The sequence below is a fragment of the Oncorhynchus nerka genome, linkage group LG7, assembly GCF_034236695.1.
Source record: "Oncorhynchus nerka isolate Pitt River linkage group LG7, Oner_Uvic_2.0, whole genome shotgun sequence".
NCBI lineage: Eukaryota > Metazoa > Chordata > Actinopteri > Salmoniformes > Salmonidae > Oncorhynchus > Oncorhynchus nerka.
The window spans coordinates 65,346,094-65,366,052 of record NC_088402.1 but is presented as its reverse complement, the minus strand read 5'-3'; the positions used below and the strand labels follow the sequence as shown (position 1 = coordinate 65,366,052).

The 19,959-nt window shown below is 42.3% G+C and overlaps 1 protein-coding gene across 1 annotated transcript in view; it reads right to left on the bottom strand.

Moving 5' to 3' along the window:
* Positions 1-616: 616 nt before the first annotated feature.
* Positions 617-19,959, bottom strand: part of pex14 (peroxisomal biogenesis factor 14) — a 103,480-nt gene continuing 84,137 nt past the window's right edge. The window contains exons 7-9 of the mRNA XM_029664538.2: positions 11,153-11,250; positions 4,641-4,732; positions 617-3,165 (exon numbers count right to left, since the gene is read on the bottom strand). Coding sequence (XP_029520398.1) covers positions 2,676-3,165; positions 4,641-4,732; positions 11,153-11,250 — 680 coding nt within the window. The 3' untranslated portion in view covers positions 617-2,675. The remainder of the gene's footprint in view (positions 3,166-4,640; positions 4,733-11,152; positions 11,251-19,959) is intronic.

Below are 19,959 nucleotides of genomic sequence, written 5' to 3'. Positions count from 1 at the left end.
AACTTCACAACTGATAAATTCCCACCTCCCACATGGTTACAAAAGCAGCATCAGAGTGGAAAAGATGCATAGGCAATTTTCATTGAGAGTGGCGACATACTGTTAAACATTTTATCCAATTTATCTCTGTCCATCGCCGTTGTAATCCAAAATGTTCCCAAACTGGAGATTAAACGATGATTGAGGATCCTCCAATTCTGGTTTATTGACCCCACCACTCGCCATGATCGTACAGAACTAGTTCTCGGCTGCGTCTCACAAATAGACAGTTTGAAATGCGGCAATTACGATTAGAATGATTTGCTTACAACCTGCGCATAAATTCTAGTTGTTTTAACGGAATAGCCTGAAATGTGTTTTTTTTCTCCGCTCAGATTTACTCAAGAATCAGACATACAACGCAGTGTAGACATAGCCTATAGGCCTAGTGTTATTATTTAGTAATTTAAAAAATAATGTATTCATTCAGGTTCACGGTGCGAACCGAACCGAAGTCCCCTTACCAAACAGTTTGGTACAAATATGTGTACTGTTACACACCCCTACAATGGCGCTGTACCCCAGTGTCAGATTGAATCACGGCCTAATTGATTCGATAAAAAAGTGGCAATTAAAGTAACTTGAGATAAACCAAATTTATTACAATAATATACATTTCTGTTTGATATCAGAAGCTCATACAGTCACAATTATAAGCTGGGTACATTTTATACATAGAGGACCAGTCAGTGAAACTGCAGTAGTTTAAAAGGCATGAGTGACACTTGGGGACCTCTCATTTTAGCAATTCTGCCCACATTATCAGCCAGTGGTCTTCATTCGCAGACAAATTCATAGATCAGAATGTCAGATCATGTCCAATACAATTGCAAACAAAAGAATCTCTCATGACAGTATCATACTTCAGATTCTTTACTACCCTGTTACTTCTATTCTAATAGACACAGCGTTTGCGGAGTATGACTGCTGCCACTTAGAAAGGTTCACCTCCCTCTACCGGTGTGTTACTTTGAAGGCCCTTTGATGCAAGTTAAAATACCACAAGAGAGCTGATACCCTCATTTTCACGTGGACCTTTTTTCTCTATCTCATCAGCTGGCGAGTGAGTAATTTAATAATGTAAGTATTCATACATTACTTTCAGTTCCCCCTCCCGCCCCCACCTCTGCCTTCAGAGCTAGATTCCCACCTGCCACAACATCCATGGCGACATCCATTGTTTTATACGGTTTAATTACAAAATATTGGCGCTGTTTTAGCGTAAAAGATTACTCACTGTAGGAGGCCTATATAATTTGGACCGGAGGGTTTGTCATGAAATAAAATATAATACAACAGGGCTTTCACGATTAGATTTCCGCTTTTAGCCTCCTTGACATTTCAAGCTGCATGAACTAATACATCTGTTATTTGTTGATCATTTGATTATTAACATACTTCATAAACCAATTCAGCTAGCCCTGCTGGAGACTGAGATGCAGCTGAAGAGGCAGGCTGGGATCTCTCTCACCACATACAGAGTGACAGAATGCACGAGGCAGCCCCTTTAGAAAGAGGTAAAAAAACACATTTATCTTCCCTTCCTTTCAGCGCTCTTGAACGCTCGTGGAACAAAACCCGTCATCGTGTTCTAATCTCAAATTTCAAGGCTTTTATTTCAGCCCAAATGCCACCTCCTGGCCTTTCTGAATTATTGACAGACTGACACCAATGTGAGGGGACACATGAAAGATCCTAAACGTTGCACTAGCCTAACGCTGCCCTAGCCTAACTCTGCTTGTCCTCTCCCTCGGCTCTGTTGACAGGCTGCGTCTGAAATGGCACACTATTCCCTATGGAGTGCCCTACTATTGGTCAAAAGTAGTGAATCGGATAGGGAATAGGGTTCTGTTTCAGACGCAGTCCCAGTAATATTTTCAGTGATCTCTGGGGTGACTTTGAGACGAGTACAGGGGGACAAGCCGTCTGACTCCTTACATAGAACTGAAGAATATAGGGGAGCATACAATTTCTTTGGTGTCCAGAACAGGTTACTCAGGCTGAGTACCAAATGGCAACCTATTTCCTATATAGTGCAATACTTTTGACCAAAGTTCTACAGACCCTTGTCAAAACAGAGAATAGGGTGTCATTTGGGACACAACCCACATAGGGTGCCATTTGGAACACATCCTACATAGGGAATAGGGTGCCATTTGGGACACACCCTCAAATGATTCTTCAAATGAGCTCAGATACATTGGAAACCAAGCTCACTACACCAGGTGATTATTGTCAGTCATGAAAATTGACAGTACCAAGTGCCACACAAGAAATAAGAGAAAGCAGGATTGCAAATCATTTTTGATAGTAATTTGTATTGAATATTGCTCTTATCTCCCCCATCCTGCTGAAACTTCACATTACTTTCCCAGGCATGCAATCGTTTTGTTTGAATGATGAAAAGTAAATTGATGTGCTTACAAGGGCCAGACACATCAACATTAACCTTTTTTTTGTTGCTATGTTTCTCAAACCTTCGCTCATAATTGAGATTGTTCACTATATAACAGAGGCAAAACAGTACAGTTACAGAAAGGATGGTCAAATGGGACCAGACTGAAACAGGACCTTCAAATGAAATGAGAACCATAAGGAAAAAGGGGTTTTGTTGTGCTTTGTGCTCACGGTCTGGTCTAATCCACCTCGCTCTCGTTGCTGGCCCCCTCAGGCCTCCTCAGCTTGTCCACCTGTTCGTTGATCTGTCCGTCCCCCCCTCGACGATCCTCCGCTGGCACGCTCAGATGCTCCTCCTCCTCCACATGGCTCACGTCATCTTCCTCTTCTTCCTTCACATCCTCCTCTTTCTTCTCCTCCTCACCCTGCACCTCCATGCGGACCTGATCCTTAAGGTCCAGGGGGGGCAGTGTGGCTCCTCCTCCCAGCCCCACGCCATTCTCTCCGTTGAGGCCGTGGGCTCCGTCGGGACCTCCCAGGGCGTCTTGGGGGCTGTGGCGGCCATCTTTGATGGGGGAGGAGGAAGCCGACTCGTTGCTGACGGGGGATATGTCGCTGCTGCTGTTGGTGTGGTTGATGGAAGGAGAGCTGGTGGAGATGGTGGCCGGCTTCAGGGGCATCTGCCAGGAGGGAATCTTTGGGACGGATGGTGATGCGGGGAACTGCCTCCTGGAGAGAGATAGAAGGCAGGGATATTCGTTCAACACACATCATGTCATCCAAATCAAAATGTTGTCATCACAATCAAAAACTTGTACACTGGAAAGATCACTGTTTCCCATAGTGGGAACACATATACACTACCGTTCAAAAGTTTAGGTTAACTTAGAAATGTTATTGTTTTTGAAAGAAAATAACATTTTTAGTCCATTAAAATAACATCAAATTGATCAGAAATACAGTGTAGACATTGTTAATGTTGTAGATGACTTATTGCTGGGCACGGCAGATTTTAAATGGAATATCTACATAGGTGTACAGTGGACCATTATCAGCAACCATCACTCCTGTGTTACAATGGCACGTTGTGTTAGCTAATCCAAGTTTATCATTTTAAAAGGCTAATTGATCATTAGAAAACCCTTTTGCAATTATGTTAGCACAGCTGAAAACTGTCGTTCTGATTAAAGAAGCAATAAAACTGTACTTCTTTAGACTAGTTGAGTATCTGGAGCATCAGCATTTGTGGGTTCGATTACAGGCTATTCCATGCGAGAAATTGCCAAGAAACTGAAGATCTCGTACAACGCTGTGTACTACTCCCTTCACAGAACAGCGCAAACAGGCTCTAACCATAAAATAACGTGTGGGAGGCCCTGGTGCACAACTGAGCAAGAGGCCAAGTACATTGAGTGTCTATTTTGAGAAACAGACGCTTCATTAAATAGTACCCGAAAAACACCAGTCGTCAACAGTGAAGAGGCGACTCCGGGATGCTGGCCTTATCAGTGTGTGTATATATAAATAAATAAGAGAAAAATAGGTAGTGCTTTTTTCAACAGCCAGATGTTCTCCACACCTGCTAAAGATTGGCCAAGATATTAAATTATATTCATTAATTCTTTCAAGATCAAAAAGAAATGGTTACGCCTTAAAAGGGATCTGCACTAAAGGAATACAAAATGTTTACTGCCTAATCAGGTCATTTGAAAATAGGGAAAGAGAGAGAACAAGTTTGGCGACAGATGGTGCTTCTGTGTTTTTCTTCGCTGATTAACCCCTTACGCAAAACTTATTGTGAAAGTCAGGCAAAGGAGAGTGAAACAAAATACTTAAAAGCTTATTAGGATGTACACAGGAAAACAAAACATGTACAACCTGACAGTTCTGAGGCAATTTTCATCTGGCTGATTTTTCCGACGTAAACTGTTGCTTTGAGCCTCATTAGCGGCACTGAGTACATAATCATGCATGCTAATGACTATTACAAAACAGAATCCATTTTCATGCTGTGACAGACAGACAGTGCCAAACGGGGTAGAGCTGAAGGCGCTGCGGAGGAAGTTAGTAGGATGAGCGATAACCATTCCCTATATATTTTTTATTTGATTTAACAAGGCACGTCCTACTACCTTTCACCAGTGGTGCACTAGATAGGGGATAGGGTGCCATTTTAAACGAAACCACAGTGTTTGAGTTATTACCTGCCGAGAAGCAAGCCCTTCAATGACCCTATTTCAGCTTTCAGATCGCCGATGGTCTGGGTATCCAGGATGCGGTTGGTTGAAGAGGATGCCTATTGGAAGAAGAGGGAAGATAAACTATCACATACCATGGGTCAGGGAGCATACAGTACAGTCTAGGTCCATAAGCAACATTAAAAGAGGACAGAAAGCTACTTTCGTCAAGCATGTTGCTACATCTCTGTGATCTTCATTTGTTCATGCGACCTAACAGGATAACACTTTCAAACGAGAGAATGGTTGAGAGGGCAGCGATGTAAACAAACAGAGCAAATGCCTAATGCCACACAAGCTGGTGTGTAATCATATCACAACAGCTTGTGAGTCTACATACAAGTCCCCATGTGACGGGAGAGGGGTGGGAGCAAACAACAAGCCTCTGGACTAAAGTTCATCTTTGTAGACAGGATCGTCACAAAAAGGTAGTGGTATTTTCCCAAATGGCACCCTACTCCCTATATAGTGCACTATTCTTGATCAGAGCCCTATGGGCCCTAGTCAAAAGTCGTGCAGAAAAAAATTGGGTTTCACTTGACTGTGGATCATTCCAATTTTTACATAGTTTTCCATATTTCCCAAAATGGATTAGGGCAGGATGGCAGTTTTGGATAATGAACCTTATCCTGAACAATAGGGGCATTCATAAGGCAACCATAAGTTGACAGCTATTTTTCTTCTTTTATCAAAGGTGAGTGTTATCACACACAGCCTGGCATGGCATGAATTGCGACAGGGAATGACGGCTAATTGTAGTGGCCTCTGGCAATATTTGAATAGCAAATAATAAAAAATAAAAAATCCATCCATTGTATTTCTGTTCCAAGCAGACGTATGAAGTCATTCGTCAAAAGAAAGACAGAATATGTGAACATGTAGCCAATAGCGTCAATTTTGTTTGTTTCTATGACATTTCAGTCCTTCTATGCAACTGCAATAGCCAGCGTGAACCGAATTGCTTTTAGCTATCACTGTCTTAGCGAAAATCCACATTTGGTTAAAGACAAATACACTTTAGCATTTGTAATGGACACTCCTCAACCGGGAAAATACTCTTAAAACCAGCCCATATTCACCTGGACAAGCAGGTGCTTTTGGACCCTTGGTAGTCTAACCGAACAGACCTGCACCCCTATCCTTTTTGCTTCTGAAGGGGAGAAGGGCGGTATATGGATGGGACCAGAGAAAAGGAGAAAAACAAAGTGGGGAAAGCAGGATAAAATAATACAAAAAAACTGTAATTAAGAACTCCAGACTCACTAGAAGCAGCTAGTTAGGAAGCTGAGACACCCTATCACGGTGAGACGGATAACTTGGTCTCTTTCAATTGTAATTACATCTAAGAGAAATTAATTGAATCACATCTGAGAGGGATCAGACTCATTTACATCGGAGGGGGGGAGGGTGCGGTGTTTCCCAGGGAACATCAGGGGCCGTATGTATCAAGCTTCTCAGAGTAGGAGTGCTGATCTAGGATCAGGTGCCCCCTGTCCCATGAAATCTTATGAATTGTGATCTAAAAGGCAATACTGATCCTAAAATCAGCAATCTTACTCGAAGACGCTTGATACAATAAAGCCCCAAAACCGTCCTGGGTGTGCATCGGTCGGAGCCTTGGTGAAGACATTCATGGTTCACCTCATTAGAAGCATCTTAATCCCAGGTCTCCCCAAGGCCCCCCACACAATAAGGTTGGAATGTGCTTCTCTCTCATTTTACCTTTGGAAATATATTTTTTTATTGCTCCACAGGCTGAGGCTTCTTCTAGACTTCCAAGACGTAAAACTCTTACCTAAGAAACAGGGAAACGCTTCACAGTCATGACGCCTACTTAAAACTGTGGATACAACCCAAATGGCACCCTATTCCCTACGTTGTGCACTACAGCGAAGGTTGACGCAACCGTATGGTAGTTTTGTCCGCAGACATAATATTCCTGCATTATAACCACGCTTATTCATGGCAACATGACATATGTCAGCTGGCATTATACACCATGCTAACTGAACATAAGGTGTTATGTCATGTTGACATTGTGATTTCAGAAATAGCCATGTGGTCATTTCCTTTGTCAAGTGTGGCATGACACCATGTTCATAATAAAGTAATGTACAGAAAGCATTATAGCAGCATAGTAAGCATTACATGCACATAATTGAATCTTCTAATTCTATTCATATGATTATAACTGCCCCTATAATCACTTTGCATACTCTGGCTTAAGAACGGAGACTTTGATCTATGACCAGTGCTGTTAAGCGCTATACAGTTTCCTCTTAACTGGTGTAATAGCTGTGTTCCTAATCTGTCTTGAGTGGTTGCTTGGGTGTGATAGGGGTCAGCCCCTTTCTGCTGCTTAACTAAGTGGTTCCAGAAAAATATATTACGAGCAAAAGAGAGAGAAAAAATCTAACAACTCCTCCATGGATGGCAATGCGTGAAATAAATGAAGATAAAATGCCTACGGACCATTAGCAACAGATAGGATCTTAACAAGCCTTGTTTCAAAATGTCTAAAGGCAAATTAATTCACAGTTACTCCACCAGCCGACTGTGTTGTCTTTTTCCTTGTAATGCATGTATATTTATGGTAGAATTAGCTTCAAAAGAAATCCCCGAGGAGCGTTTTCCAGGGAAAACACGGGCGCAATTGATTTCAGTCTATTTATTCTACTTTCCCAGTGCCGGAGTGCTTCTTCTGGTACAGAACAGCAGTTTCTTAATCTTCTATGTGCAGCCACTAATAAAGAGAACTATCACTGAATTGAGACAGCGGAGCAAACACAGTTAACTGGTAGATTTGTAATGATAATGGGACCAAAATAGGGGGATACCCCTCCTGTTAACATTGGAGACGAATTACCCTGAAGCCTATTCATTCTTCACCGAGGCATTTAACAGTAGTGGTATGATGTAGCTAGGTGATCATTTTCAAAATAAGTCATGATTATAGAGTAAATACCCACAGAGTACATTTTGCTGGGCCCTCTGAGGTTTGTAGGCAGAAATATATAATATGTGTGTGTGAGTGTGTGTGCGCAATCTCTCACTTGTATAATGACATCCCCAGTCAGTTTGTGTTGGGGTGCCATATACATTGCAATTCAGCGGTTTCCAAACTTTAAGAACTGTTTACTTAGCAGCTGATGAAACAGAAGTCGGCATGTGTTTGGGTTAAATGCACATTTCCGCGTTGAGAGGTATAATTGCCAAGAGTGGCGCACTTTGAGCGGCGAGGGGAGAAACCCAGAAAGCCGCTAACTGCAAACGATAAGTAGCTCGGCAGCTCCAACATGTGTTCTTAATCACACGCTCCGGACCTGAAAACAATTTCCCAATTTCCCATATGGCCTGGGAACAACAGGGCTTCTACGTCTCTCTGTGGAAAATGTAAGATCAACACTATAGCTATAAAGCAGAGTTTATGATTTGTTTAATGGGTGTTTTGATGTGAAATATACTTTTTATACACTGCCGCCTTCCAACAAGGCACTCATAGCAAATGAAGCGGGCACTTTTTAATCCAATCTGTGTTTTGGCAAAAAAAAACATCTCTTGTTCTCCAGTGCTGCAGATGTAGTTCATTGTTTAAAGTGGGCTTAACAGTGACTGGATCGGACTGGGGCTTGCCAGGACAAAGAAAAATGGTACACACAAAGTTCTGTTTGCATAGTGGCTCAGTTAGGGTTTTGTCCACCCCCTCCCTCCCTCCCACCCAAAAACACAACTATCCTTTCTACTCAGTTTAGGAAGCGGCGTGGGGGCAAGAGAGACTCACTCGAAAATGAGCTATGAGTCGGCGGTTTTGATTAACCTCATCCAGGGGAGAGATTCATATTTTTCTCTGCCGTTTGCAGAAACAGATGCGTACGCATATGTTTTCCTGCGCCATCCAGATGCTACAGACGAACACCCCATGTGCTTAACAAGCTGTGGACATAAAACATTGTCTGAGATGGTCTAGATTCCAAGGGAGTTTTTTGGGCCGATGATCATAAAACGATTTATGACAGCGTGATAAAGAACAAGTAACATTTCATACTTGCACTTAAGTTCACCAATTTTTTTTGACATGACGAGTTTTAAAACAATCATTCGGCCCTTAGCACCTAAACGGTTGTAACTGTGGATTGTGAAAGTGGACGATAAAATTTAAGCCAAGAACAGAGTTATGGCAGAAGATGATAACATCATGGATGTCATGATGAGATGACAAACTGAATTGCTTTCATGGAGAACTGGCCACACAATTTATTTTCACCAAAGTTGCTAAGAAAATGTTGTGATCCATTTAATAAAGACTAGAGACCAGCACAATTTATAAAAAGGTGTGGCAATAGCAGGAACAGCGTCATCTAGTGGGCGAACTTCGTACTTCATTTATGGAAAATAATGCAAGCAACTTCAAAGGATTATTTCTCTATAAAAGGGAGAAGAAAAAAAAGCATCACCAGATTCACAGGGAATACATTACATAGGATGAAGAAGCAATACTCCAAGCCACACCACCATACTACTTGTGAGACAGAGAACTAATACGGTATACTGGTTGTTGGGTTGGGATTGAGGTGTGGGGGATCCGTGGACGGCTTTTGATCATTTTATTGGATTTTCATGCGATACTCATCGTTAGGAAGAATTATGGTCCAAATCAGATGTTAGGTACTATATTTATTGAAGATTATATGAATCCTATAAATGAATATGAAAATGTTTTGTTCAATCAATTTGCTTAATTTTCTCAGAGATCAAATTATATTTTAACAAAAGAATGTTTCAGGAATGCTAATGTTATGTTTCTAACACATTTTGCAAAATCTGAGATGGTGGTAGGGATATCTATCCAGATATCCAAACGGACGTTAGTAATCAATTACTTGAGTGAGTACATTTGGTAGCAAAGAAATGTGTAGGCCTATTTGGACAATTGAAAAGCTTTGTTATAAATGTAATTACCATTGTGTCATTGTTACCTACATGGATATACCATGACATTTGACTTAATTTAATAAACAAACCTTTGAATGTAGATTTTATAACGTCTTGAGCTAATACTGTGCATTTAGCCCTCCAGTCTGCCCTGACATCGGTATGCTATTTTCGGCGCTTCAAATAGCAATTACAGGTGTTCACCTAACCGAGTTTCCACAAGACTAGGCACAGAGCAATGCAAAACACTCATCAGAAAACCTTTTTTGTAATAGAGTCAAATCAAAGTTTATTTGTCACGTGCGCCGAATACAACAGGTGTAGGTAGACCTTACAGTGAAATGCTTACTTACAGGCTCTAACCAATAGTGCAAAAAAGGTATTAGGTGAACAATAGGTAAGTAAAGAAATAAAACAACATTAAAAAAGACAGGCTATATACAGTAGCGAGGCTATAAAAGTAGCGAGGCTACATACAGACACCGGTTCTATCATGGCGAAATTCAGACTTCTCTTTCCCCATAGTGTTTGGCTAAAACCAACAGTGAAAAGCAGCCTGTTCGCTGTTTACAATTGCCATGTGCATTTGAGGCAGTCTGATTGGTCAAGAGAGCTGAGAGTTTTATTTTTATTATTTAGACTATTCTGATATCTGAAAAAATGTCATGACATTATTTGAATTGTAAAATAATCTCAAATGCCCATCCCTTAGATGGTGTCGAAATTCTCTTGTGCTTTTTTGTTGTTGTTATTGTTGGTAAGGGCACGTTAAGTAAGCATTTCATTGTTTGTCTACACCGGTTGTTTTACAAAGCATGTGACAAATAAAATGTGTATTGAACCACCTTTTTCGATCTTATCTCATCGCTGCAACTCCCCAACGGGCTCAGAAGAGACAAAGGTCGAGTCACGTATCCTCCAAAACATAACCAAACCACACTTCTTAACACCGCCTACTTAACTCGGAAGCCAGCTGCACCCCCAATGTGTCGGAGGAAAAACCATTCAACTGACGACCAAAGTCAGCCTGCATGCGCTCTCCCCACCACAAGGAGTCACTAGAGCGCGATGAACCAAATAAATCCTCTGTCTTGGGTCATGTTCATTACGGCATGCATCGGAAAACATTTTCAAATGTTTCACAATGGAAAACGAAGTAGTCCCTCCCTGCGTCAGTGCGTTGTCTTTCATTTGGTGCCTTATGAACAAAACCTTGAACTTTCCACTAAAAACAGCAGACAGGTGGAGTGTGTTCTACTTCTTTTTACCACTGGCTGTAGCCAGACCAGACCTGGTTCAAATACTAAGTCAAACACTTTCAAATACTTGCATTGCATTTTTTGTTTTCCCAGTAAAACAGAACCAATGAAATTGTTCCAAAAGTTGCAAACTAAAAAATCAAGCACCACTCAAATACATATAAAGTATTTGATCTACGTATTTGACCCAGGTCTGAGCCAGACTAGTGTGTACGGCACCAGTAGCCTGAGAGACAGGTGAGATTAAGCATATGTGTTTGAGTGTGTGTGAATATGATGATGTCGTACCTCAGAGGTAGATAGCTCCTGAGACAGGTCATGCATTTTCTGCTGCTGCTGGACCAGGAGGTCCTGTACTGTAGCCAGGGTCTGCTGGAGCTGGGTCACTGCAAACAGAGACAACAAGTACACTTAAAACGCTAGATGTCAGCTGATACTAAAGTTTTATTTAGTGGAAGCATAAAGTAGAGGAAGCTGGAACATTTTTACTTTCAGTTAAGTTAGTCCAAAGAAGTCCAACTCAAATACAATATCTGTAAAAACAATACAAAAAATAAAAAGTATAGGCTAAGTCATTTATTAAAGTTGACCTCTGATATTTATAATGATATCCAATAACCAGTCAAATTGGCCCCAGCTTTTCAGTCATAGATGCTTTGGGATATTTTTGACGTGTAAAATAAAGATATTAATCTCTGGTGTCTGAACTTAAATCAAATAACAGTCTCTAACCTTCCATTATCCATGCAGACACTGGCTTCAAATGCATCTTAAATCCTCAAACGATCAACAAAGGGGGAAAAAATGCCTCATTTGGGTGGAGGCTGCCAGACAAAATGTCCCGCCTAATCCCAATAAATATTGCTCTTTTCTCATTGACTTTGAAGATTGAATTATTTCAAGTGTTGGTGTAAGAAGAGGGTGTATGATTTCAAATAACACGAGCCCCAGTTTGTTGGCCCCTTGCTTTCCAGTCGCACGTGTATTACCAAACAATGCATTAAGTTTCACCGACTGATTCTATTACCGAAAGACAATAAACATTCATATAAATCACTGTCGTGCAAAGTGTTAAATCAAGCCTAATTGCATTAACATCAACAGATATTGTAGCTGCCTACACTTGAGGTTGGTGTCAGTGAATGGTTAAAAGCTTGCCTACTGTGCAAGACTGGACAGACACCAATGTGCCAGTGCTGAGCTATAAGCATCCGTTTGACGAAAATGGGACCCTGTTAAGACATGACGGAAGAACTTTAGGTCACCTGACATACACTCTCCTCTGTATTTATTTGGACAGTGAGGCAATTTATTTTTACATTTGGCTCTATACTCCAGCATTTTTGATTTGAGATCAAAATGAGGAGACAGTGCAGAATGTCATCTTTTATTTGAGGGTATTTTCATACATGGTTTAGTAGAAACAAAAGCACTTAATGTATTTACTCCCCCCCATTTGAAGAAGTCATAAGTATTTGGATAAATTCACTTATAATGTATTAAGGTGGTCAAAAGATTAGTATTCGGTCTCATATTCCTTGCACACATTGAATACATCAAGCTTGTCACTTTACAAACTTGCAATTGCAGTTGGTTTTGGTTGTGTTTCGGATTGTGTTTTGCCCAATAGGAAATGAATGGTGAATCATGTCATTTTGGAGTCACTTTTATTGTAAATAAGAATATAAGATGTTTCTGACCTGTTTCAGAACACTACAATAACGTGGATGCTATTTTGATGAGAAATAATCATGAATGAATTGTGAATAACGATGAGTGAGAAATGTACAGAGGCACAAAGATCATACGCCCCCAAAACTGTTAACCTCTCCTGTTATTGGTAATGGTGAGAGGTTTGCATTCTTTTGAGGGTATGATATTTCTTCATGATTGTGGGGGTATGATCATCATTATTCATGATTCAGTCATAATTATCAGTAATCATGGTAGCATCCACATTAATGTAGAAGTGTTCAGAAACAGCTTCTATTCTTATTTACAATAAAAATGACTCAAAAATGACAAAACATTAATCCCCACTCAGTTCCTATTGGGCAAAACAAAATCCAAAACACAACTGCAAATGCAAAGCAAACTGCAAATGCATCAAACAAGTTTTTAGTCACAAGCTTGATCTAGTCATTACATGCTAGGAATATGCAACAAATACTACACTTTTGACTACTTTAATACATAATACATGAATTTGTCCAAATACTTACGACTTCTTCAAAAGGGGGGACAAGATATATAAAGTGCTTTCATTTCTAAATGTTAAAAACAGACATGTATGAAAATACCCTCAAATAAAAGGTGACATTCTGTACCGTTGGAAAATTCTGGTTGAAAGACTCCCGGAATAATGTGGGAATAAGCAGGAAATCTAAAATCCTCATACCACTATTTTGGAAAAACTATTTCTGGGTCAATTTTCCAGAGCCCACAACCTTGCCCCCCCCCCCCCCAAAAAAAAGTGTTAGTGACTTCAGAGTATGTAAACTGCACATTTAGTTGCCCAATGCTCATTACTGTAAATGGCTACTGCGACACCGCAATACATCAACAGTTCCAGATGTTGGAGTGAAGTCGCTAGCCACTACGACTATACTTTCAAAATGATCATTGAGACTGAGGCGCAAAGAGTAAACTGCTTGTGCAGATCTTGCATGCCGCCATTTTAGTCCATCCAGTTCTTAGCCACTGTGTATTGTTACCCCTCGCTATCGCAGATAGAAGCCAAGAATAATGAGGTCAATGACTTTGGCTGGCTTGAATCATCAGAAGGAGACTTTGTAGCTTGGGCAAGAGCATGAATTTGAGAGACAGAGCAGGGGCTCGCAGCTGCTGCCGAAGTGGCCGACATTGTGTATTCAGTAAATTATTCAGTAAATACCTCCATATAATGTACACTACATATGTCCAGGCCTGTCTCCGCCTTTAATGGCCAGCTGGTCACCAATATGGTTCCCACTGACAAAGAGGGCCAAACAACCGCACAATTCCATTACAGGCTGTGTGTGCTGAAGTGCTTCCAAGACCCATTCATTAATTGTCCGTGTGAAGTTGTAGGGAAATCATAATGGGAGTCAAGGCCCTACTCTGGGCGAAGAGAGTAATGCAGTTGTATTCAAAAGGATACATCACTTCATTGCGCCCGGCACTAGAGCAATACATGAACTTTAACAAAAGGGGTTCAAGCAATTGGCAGCCAGGCAGTCGGACGCTATTACTCAGCGTTGTGAAGAGAAAGAGGGAGAGAAGGGGTGGGGGGGCTCTCAGTGTAATTGCAAACCCTCTCCCCAACTGTTAACTGCAACAGTCATTAACTACAATAGCAGCTTGGCTACTGCAGTCACAGCAAATTAGTTTGCCGTGGTGACTGAGGGAAACGACAGTGGGTTTTCCATGAGAGGGCTTAAGGTCTGGAATATCAGCTCCCTACGGAATACAAGGGACTCTTATCATGGAATCGGTTCTTTAACAATAAACAAAACAGGACTTATGTTATACGGAGGAAATGTGTTTGCATAGCTGGGGCCAAAATGACAATAAAATAACTAATTTGTTAATCAGATTGCGGGAGGCACACCTTGCACACAATCTCATACAATCGACACGCACCCTGCTAGCTATCCACCTTGCTAAAACACAATAGAACGGTAAGATCCGAACAAACTGACAGTATGAGCACTTTTCCATTCATATTCCTTCCTTGACTGTACGTAATACAGTTTGTTTGATTGGATGATATAAACTCAGCAACAACAAAAAAACGTCCTCTCACTGTCAACTGCGTTTATTTTCATCAAACTTAACGTGTAAATATTTGTATGAATATAACAAGATTGAACAACCGAGACAAACTGAACAAGTTCCACAGACATGTGACTAACAGAAATGGAATAATGTGTCCCTGAACAAGGGGGGGGGGGGTCAAAATCAAAAGCAACAGTCAGCTGCATTAAGTACTGCAGTGCATCTCCTCCTCATGGACTGCACCAGATTTGCCAGTTCTTGCTGTGAGATGTTACCCCACTCTTCCACCAAGGCACCTGCAAGTTCCTGGACATTTCTGGAGGGGAATGTCCCTAGCCCTCACACTCTGATCCAATAGGTCCCAGACGTGCTCAATGGGATTGAGATCCGGGCCCTTTGCTGGCCACGGCAGAACACTGACATTCCTGTCTTACAGGATATCAAGCACAGAACGAGCAGTATGGCTGGTTGCATTGTCATGCTGGAGGGTCATGTCAGGATGAGCCTGCAGGAAGGGTACCACATGAGGGAGGAGGATGTCTTTCCTGTAACGCACAGCGTTGAGATTGTCTGCAATGACAACAAGCTCAGTCCGATGATGCTGTGACACACCGCCCCAGACCATGACGGACCCTCCACCTCCAAATCGATCCCGCTCCAGAGTATAGGCCTCGGTGTAACGCTCATTACTTCGAAGATAAACGCGAATCCGACCATCACCCCTAGTGAGACAAAACCAAGACTCACCAGTGAAGAGCACTTTTTGCCAGTCCTGTCTGGTGCAGCGAAGGTCGGTTTGTGCCCATAGGCGATGTTGTTGCCGGTGATGTCTGGTGAAGACCTGCCTTACAACCGGCCTACAAGCCCTCAGTCCAGCCTCTCTCAGCCTATTGCGGACAGTCTGAGCACTGATGGAGGGATTGTGCGTCCCTGGTGTAACTCGGGTAGTTGTTGTTGCCATCCTGTACCTGTCCCGCAGGTGTGATGTTCGGATGTACCGATCCTGTGCAGGTGTTATTACACGTGATCTGCCACTGCGAGGACGATCAGCTGTCTGTCCTGTCTCCCTGTAGAGCTGTCTTGGGCGTTTCAGAGTACGGACATTGCAATTTATTGCCCTAGCCAAATCTGCAGTCCTCATGCCTCTTTGCAGCATGCCTAAGGCACGTTCACGCAGATGAGTAGGGACTCTAGGCATCTTTGTGTCCTACGTTTTCATAACTGTGACCTTAACTGCCTACCATCTGTACGCTGTTTGTGTCTTAATTCCACAGGTGCATGTTCATTAATTGTTTAGAGTTTATTGAACAAGCATGGGAAACAGTGTTTAAACCCTTTACAATGAAGATCTGTGAAGTTATTTGGATTTTACGAATTATGTTTGAAAGACAGGGTCTTTTTTTGCTGACTTTATACTGAACAGAAATATGAAAGCAACTTGCAAGAATTTCAAAGATGATATGTACTGTAACTCATTACAAAGGAAATCAATCAATTGAAATCAATATTTAGGCCTGATCTATGGATTTCACAACTGGGCAGGGGCTCAGCCATGGGTGGGCCTGGGAGGGCATAGGTCCACCTAATTAGGAGCCAGGCCCACCCAATGGGGAGCCAGGCCCAGCCAATGAGATTCTCGCCACAAAAGGGCTTTATTACAGACAGAAATACTCCTCAGTTTCATCAGCTGTCCGGATGGCTGGTCTCAGACAATCCCGCAGGTGAGGAAGCTGGATTTGGATGTCCTGTGCTGGCGTAGTTACACGTGGTCTGCGATTGTAAGGCCGGTTGGACGTACTGACAAATTCTCAAAAAAGATCTTGGAGGCGGCTTATGGTAGAGAAATTAACATAAGAATTCTCTGGCAACAGCTCTGGTGGACATTCCTGCAATCAGCATGCCAATTGTACACTCCCTCAAAACTGAAGACATCTGTGGCATTGTGTTGTATGACAAAACCTCACATTTGATTGACCCCAGCATAAGCTGCACCTGTGTAATGATCATACTGTTTAATCAGCTTCTTGATATGACACACCTGTCAGGTGGATGGATTATCTTGGCAAATAAGAAATGCTCACGAACAAGGATGTAAACAAAGATATGCACAACATCTGGGATCTTTTATTTCAGCTAATGAAACATTTGCCATTTGATTAATTTGATTAATTGTTCAGCAGTCTTATGGCTTGGGGGTAGAAGCTGTTAAAGGAGCCTTTTGGTCCAAGACTTCACGCTCCGGTACTGCTTGCCGTGCGGTAGCAGAGAGAACAGTCTATGGGTGACCAGAGTTTTTGACCATTTTTTGGGCTTTCCTCTGACACCGCCTAGTATATAGGTCCTGGATGGCAGGAAGCTTGGCCCCAGTGATATACTGGGCCGTACGCACTACCCTCTGTAGTGCCTTGCGGTCAGATGCAGAGCAGGTGCCATACCAGGCGGTGATGAAATACGTCAGGATGCTCTCGATGGTGCAGCTGTAGAACATTTTGAGGATCTGGGGACCCATGATAAATACTTTCAGTCTCCTGAGGGGGAAAAGGTGTTGTCGTGCCCTCTTCACAACTGTCTTGGTGTGTTTGGACCATGAAAGTTTGTTGGTGATGTGGACACTAAAGAACATGAAGCTCTCAACCGGCTCTACTACAGCCCCTCCTTTTCCTGTAGTCCACGACTTGCAGTCCTTTGTCTTGCTCACATTGACGGAAAGGTTGTTGTCCTGGCACCACTCTGCCAGGTCTCTGACGTCCTCCCTATAGGTTGTCTCATCGTTGTCGGTAATCAGGCCTACCACTGTTGTGTCATCAGCAGACTTAATGATGGTGTTGGAGTCATTTGGCCATGCAGTCATGGGTGAAGAGGGAGTACAGGAGGGGACTAAGCACGCACCCCTGAGGGGGCCCAGTGTTGAGGATCAACTTGGCAGATGTGTTGTTGCCTACCCTTACCACCTGGGGGGGCCCGTCAGGAAGTCCAGGATCCAGTTGCAGAGGGAGGCGTTTAGTCCCAGGGTCCTTAGCTTAGTGATGAGCTTTGTGGGCACTATGGTGTTGAACGCTAAGCTGTAGTCAATGAACAGCATTCTCACATAGGTGATCCTTTTGTCCAGGTGGGAAAGGGCAGTGTGGAGTGTGATTGAGATTGCGTCATCTATGGATCTGTTGAGGTGGTATGCGAATTGGAGTGGGTATAGGGTATCCGGGATGACGCGGTTTTGCTGAGCCATGATCAACCTTTCAAAGACTTAATGGCGACCAACGTGAGTGCAACGGGACGGTAATCATTTAGGCAGGTTACCTTCGCTTCCTTGGGCACAGGGACTATGGTGGTCTGCTTGAAACATGTAGGTATTACAGACTCGGTCAGGGAGAGGTTGAAAAGTCCCGGTAATCTGTCTGGCCCCGCGGCTTTGTAAATGTTGACCTATTTAAAGGTCTTGCTCAAATTGGCTACCAAGAGCGTTATCACACAGTCATCCGGAACAGCTGGTGCTCTCATGCATGCTTCAGCGTTGCTTGCCTCAAAGCGAGCATAAAAAGGCATTTAGCTGGTCTAGTAGGCTCACATCACTGGGAAGCTCGCGGCAAGGTTTCCCTTTGTAGTCTGTAATAGTTTTCAAGCACTGGCACATCCGACGAAAGTCAGAGGCGTAGTAGTAGGATTCAATATTAATCCTGTTTTGAAGCTTTGCATGTTTGATGGTTCGTCTAAGAGCGAAGCAGGATTTCTTATTAGCGTCCGGATTAGTGTCCCTCTCCTTGAAAGCAGCAGCTCTAGGCTTTAGCTTGATGCGGATGTTGCCTGTAATCCATGGCTTCTGGTTGGGATATGTACATACGGTCACTGTGGGGACTACGTTGTCAATGCACTTATTGATGAAGCCGATGACTGAGGTGGTATACTCCTCAATGCCACTGGATGAATCCCGGAACATATTCTCATCTGTGCTAGCAAAACAGTCCTGCTGTGTAGCATCCGCATCATCTGACACACACCCCGCCCCTCGTCTTACCAGACGTAGCTTCTCTGTCCTGCCGATGCATGGAAAATCCAGCCAGCTCTATATTATCCGTGTTGTCGTTCAGCCACGACTTGTGATCATTGTTAGATGATAGCAAACTAACTAGCTGCTTGGCATCACTCTGCAAGAAGAGTTTGTCATATTAACAATGTACCATTGCTGAAGGACTGGCATTTAGAAAATTAAAGGGATAATCCACTCAAAAACTATTGTTACTTATGTTAATACAATCCCAACTGCATGTCAGCAGCAACGTTGTTATAGTGTGTTTTTCTATCAGTTTTTATTTCTATTAATTTAAAGATTTTTATTTGAAATTCAGTTTAGTTTCAGTTTGTTTTCAGATAAACTAAATTTAAAAAACAGTGTAAGTTTTATTTAAAAAAATATATTTAGTTTGTATATTGTAAGATGGCGCCGATGGGGTTCCTTCGGAAACTGTGAGGTATTTTCTTTTTTTAATGTATTATTTCTTACATTGTTAGCCAAGAAAACCTTAAGTGTTATTACATACAGCCGGGATGAACTATTGGAAATCAGGGAGACAACTCTCTGAGAGCACAATGACCAGGAATACGACTTTCCCAAAGCAGATCCTTGTCTTCACCTCCCAGGGCATTTGAACTGATTCCAGAGGCTAACCGAAAACAACGGCGTGGAAGAAGAAGGTACCGGAGCGGTCCCTAGTAAACAAAGTCAAAGAAATTAGGGCAAGAGTTGCTGTCCAAAGAGATATCCGGATTGTAACATACTCTGTTTCACAGACACATGGCTAGCTAGTCCGTACAGCCAACAGGATTTTCAGTGCATCGCGCCGACAGGAACAAACATTTTTCCGGTAAGAAGAAGGGTGTGGGTGTATGTTTCATGGTTAATGACTCATGGTGTAATTATAACAACATACAAGAACTCAATTCCTTTTGTTCACCTGACCCAGAATTCCTCACAATCAAATGGCGACTGTATTATCTCCAAAGAGAACTCTACTCGGTTATCATCACAGCCTTGTATATCCCCCCGCAAGCGGATACCAAGACGGACATGAAGGAACTTTATGCAAACTGGAGACCATATATCGTTACAGCCTTATTCTAAAATTGATTAAATTGTTCCCCCCCCTCAATCTATAGACAATCCTCAATAATGGCAAAGCAAAAACTGTCTATATTTTTTGCACATTTATAAAATAAAATAAAACAGAAATATCACATTTACATAAGTATTCAGACCTTTTACTCAGTACTTTGTTGAAGCACCTTTGACAGCAATTAAAGCCTTGAGTCTTGAGGGGTATGACGCTACAAGCTTGGCACACCTG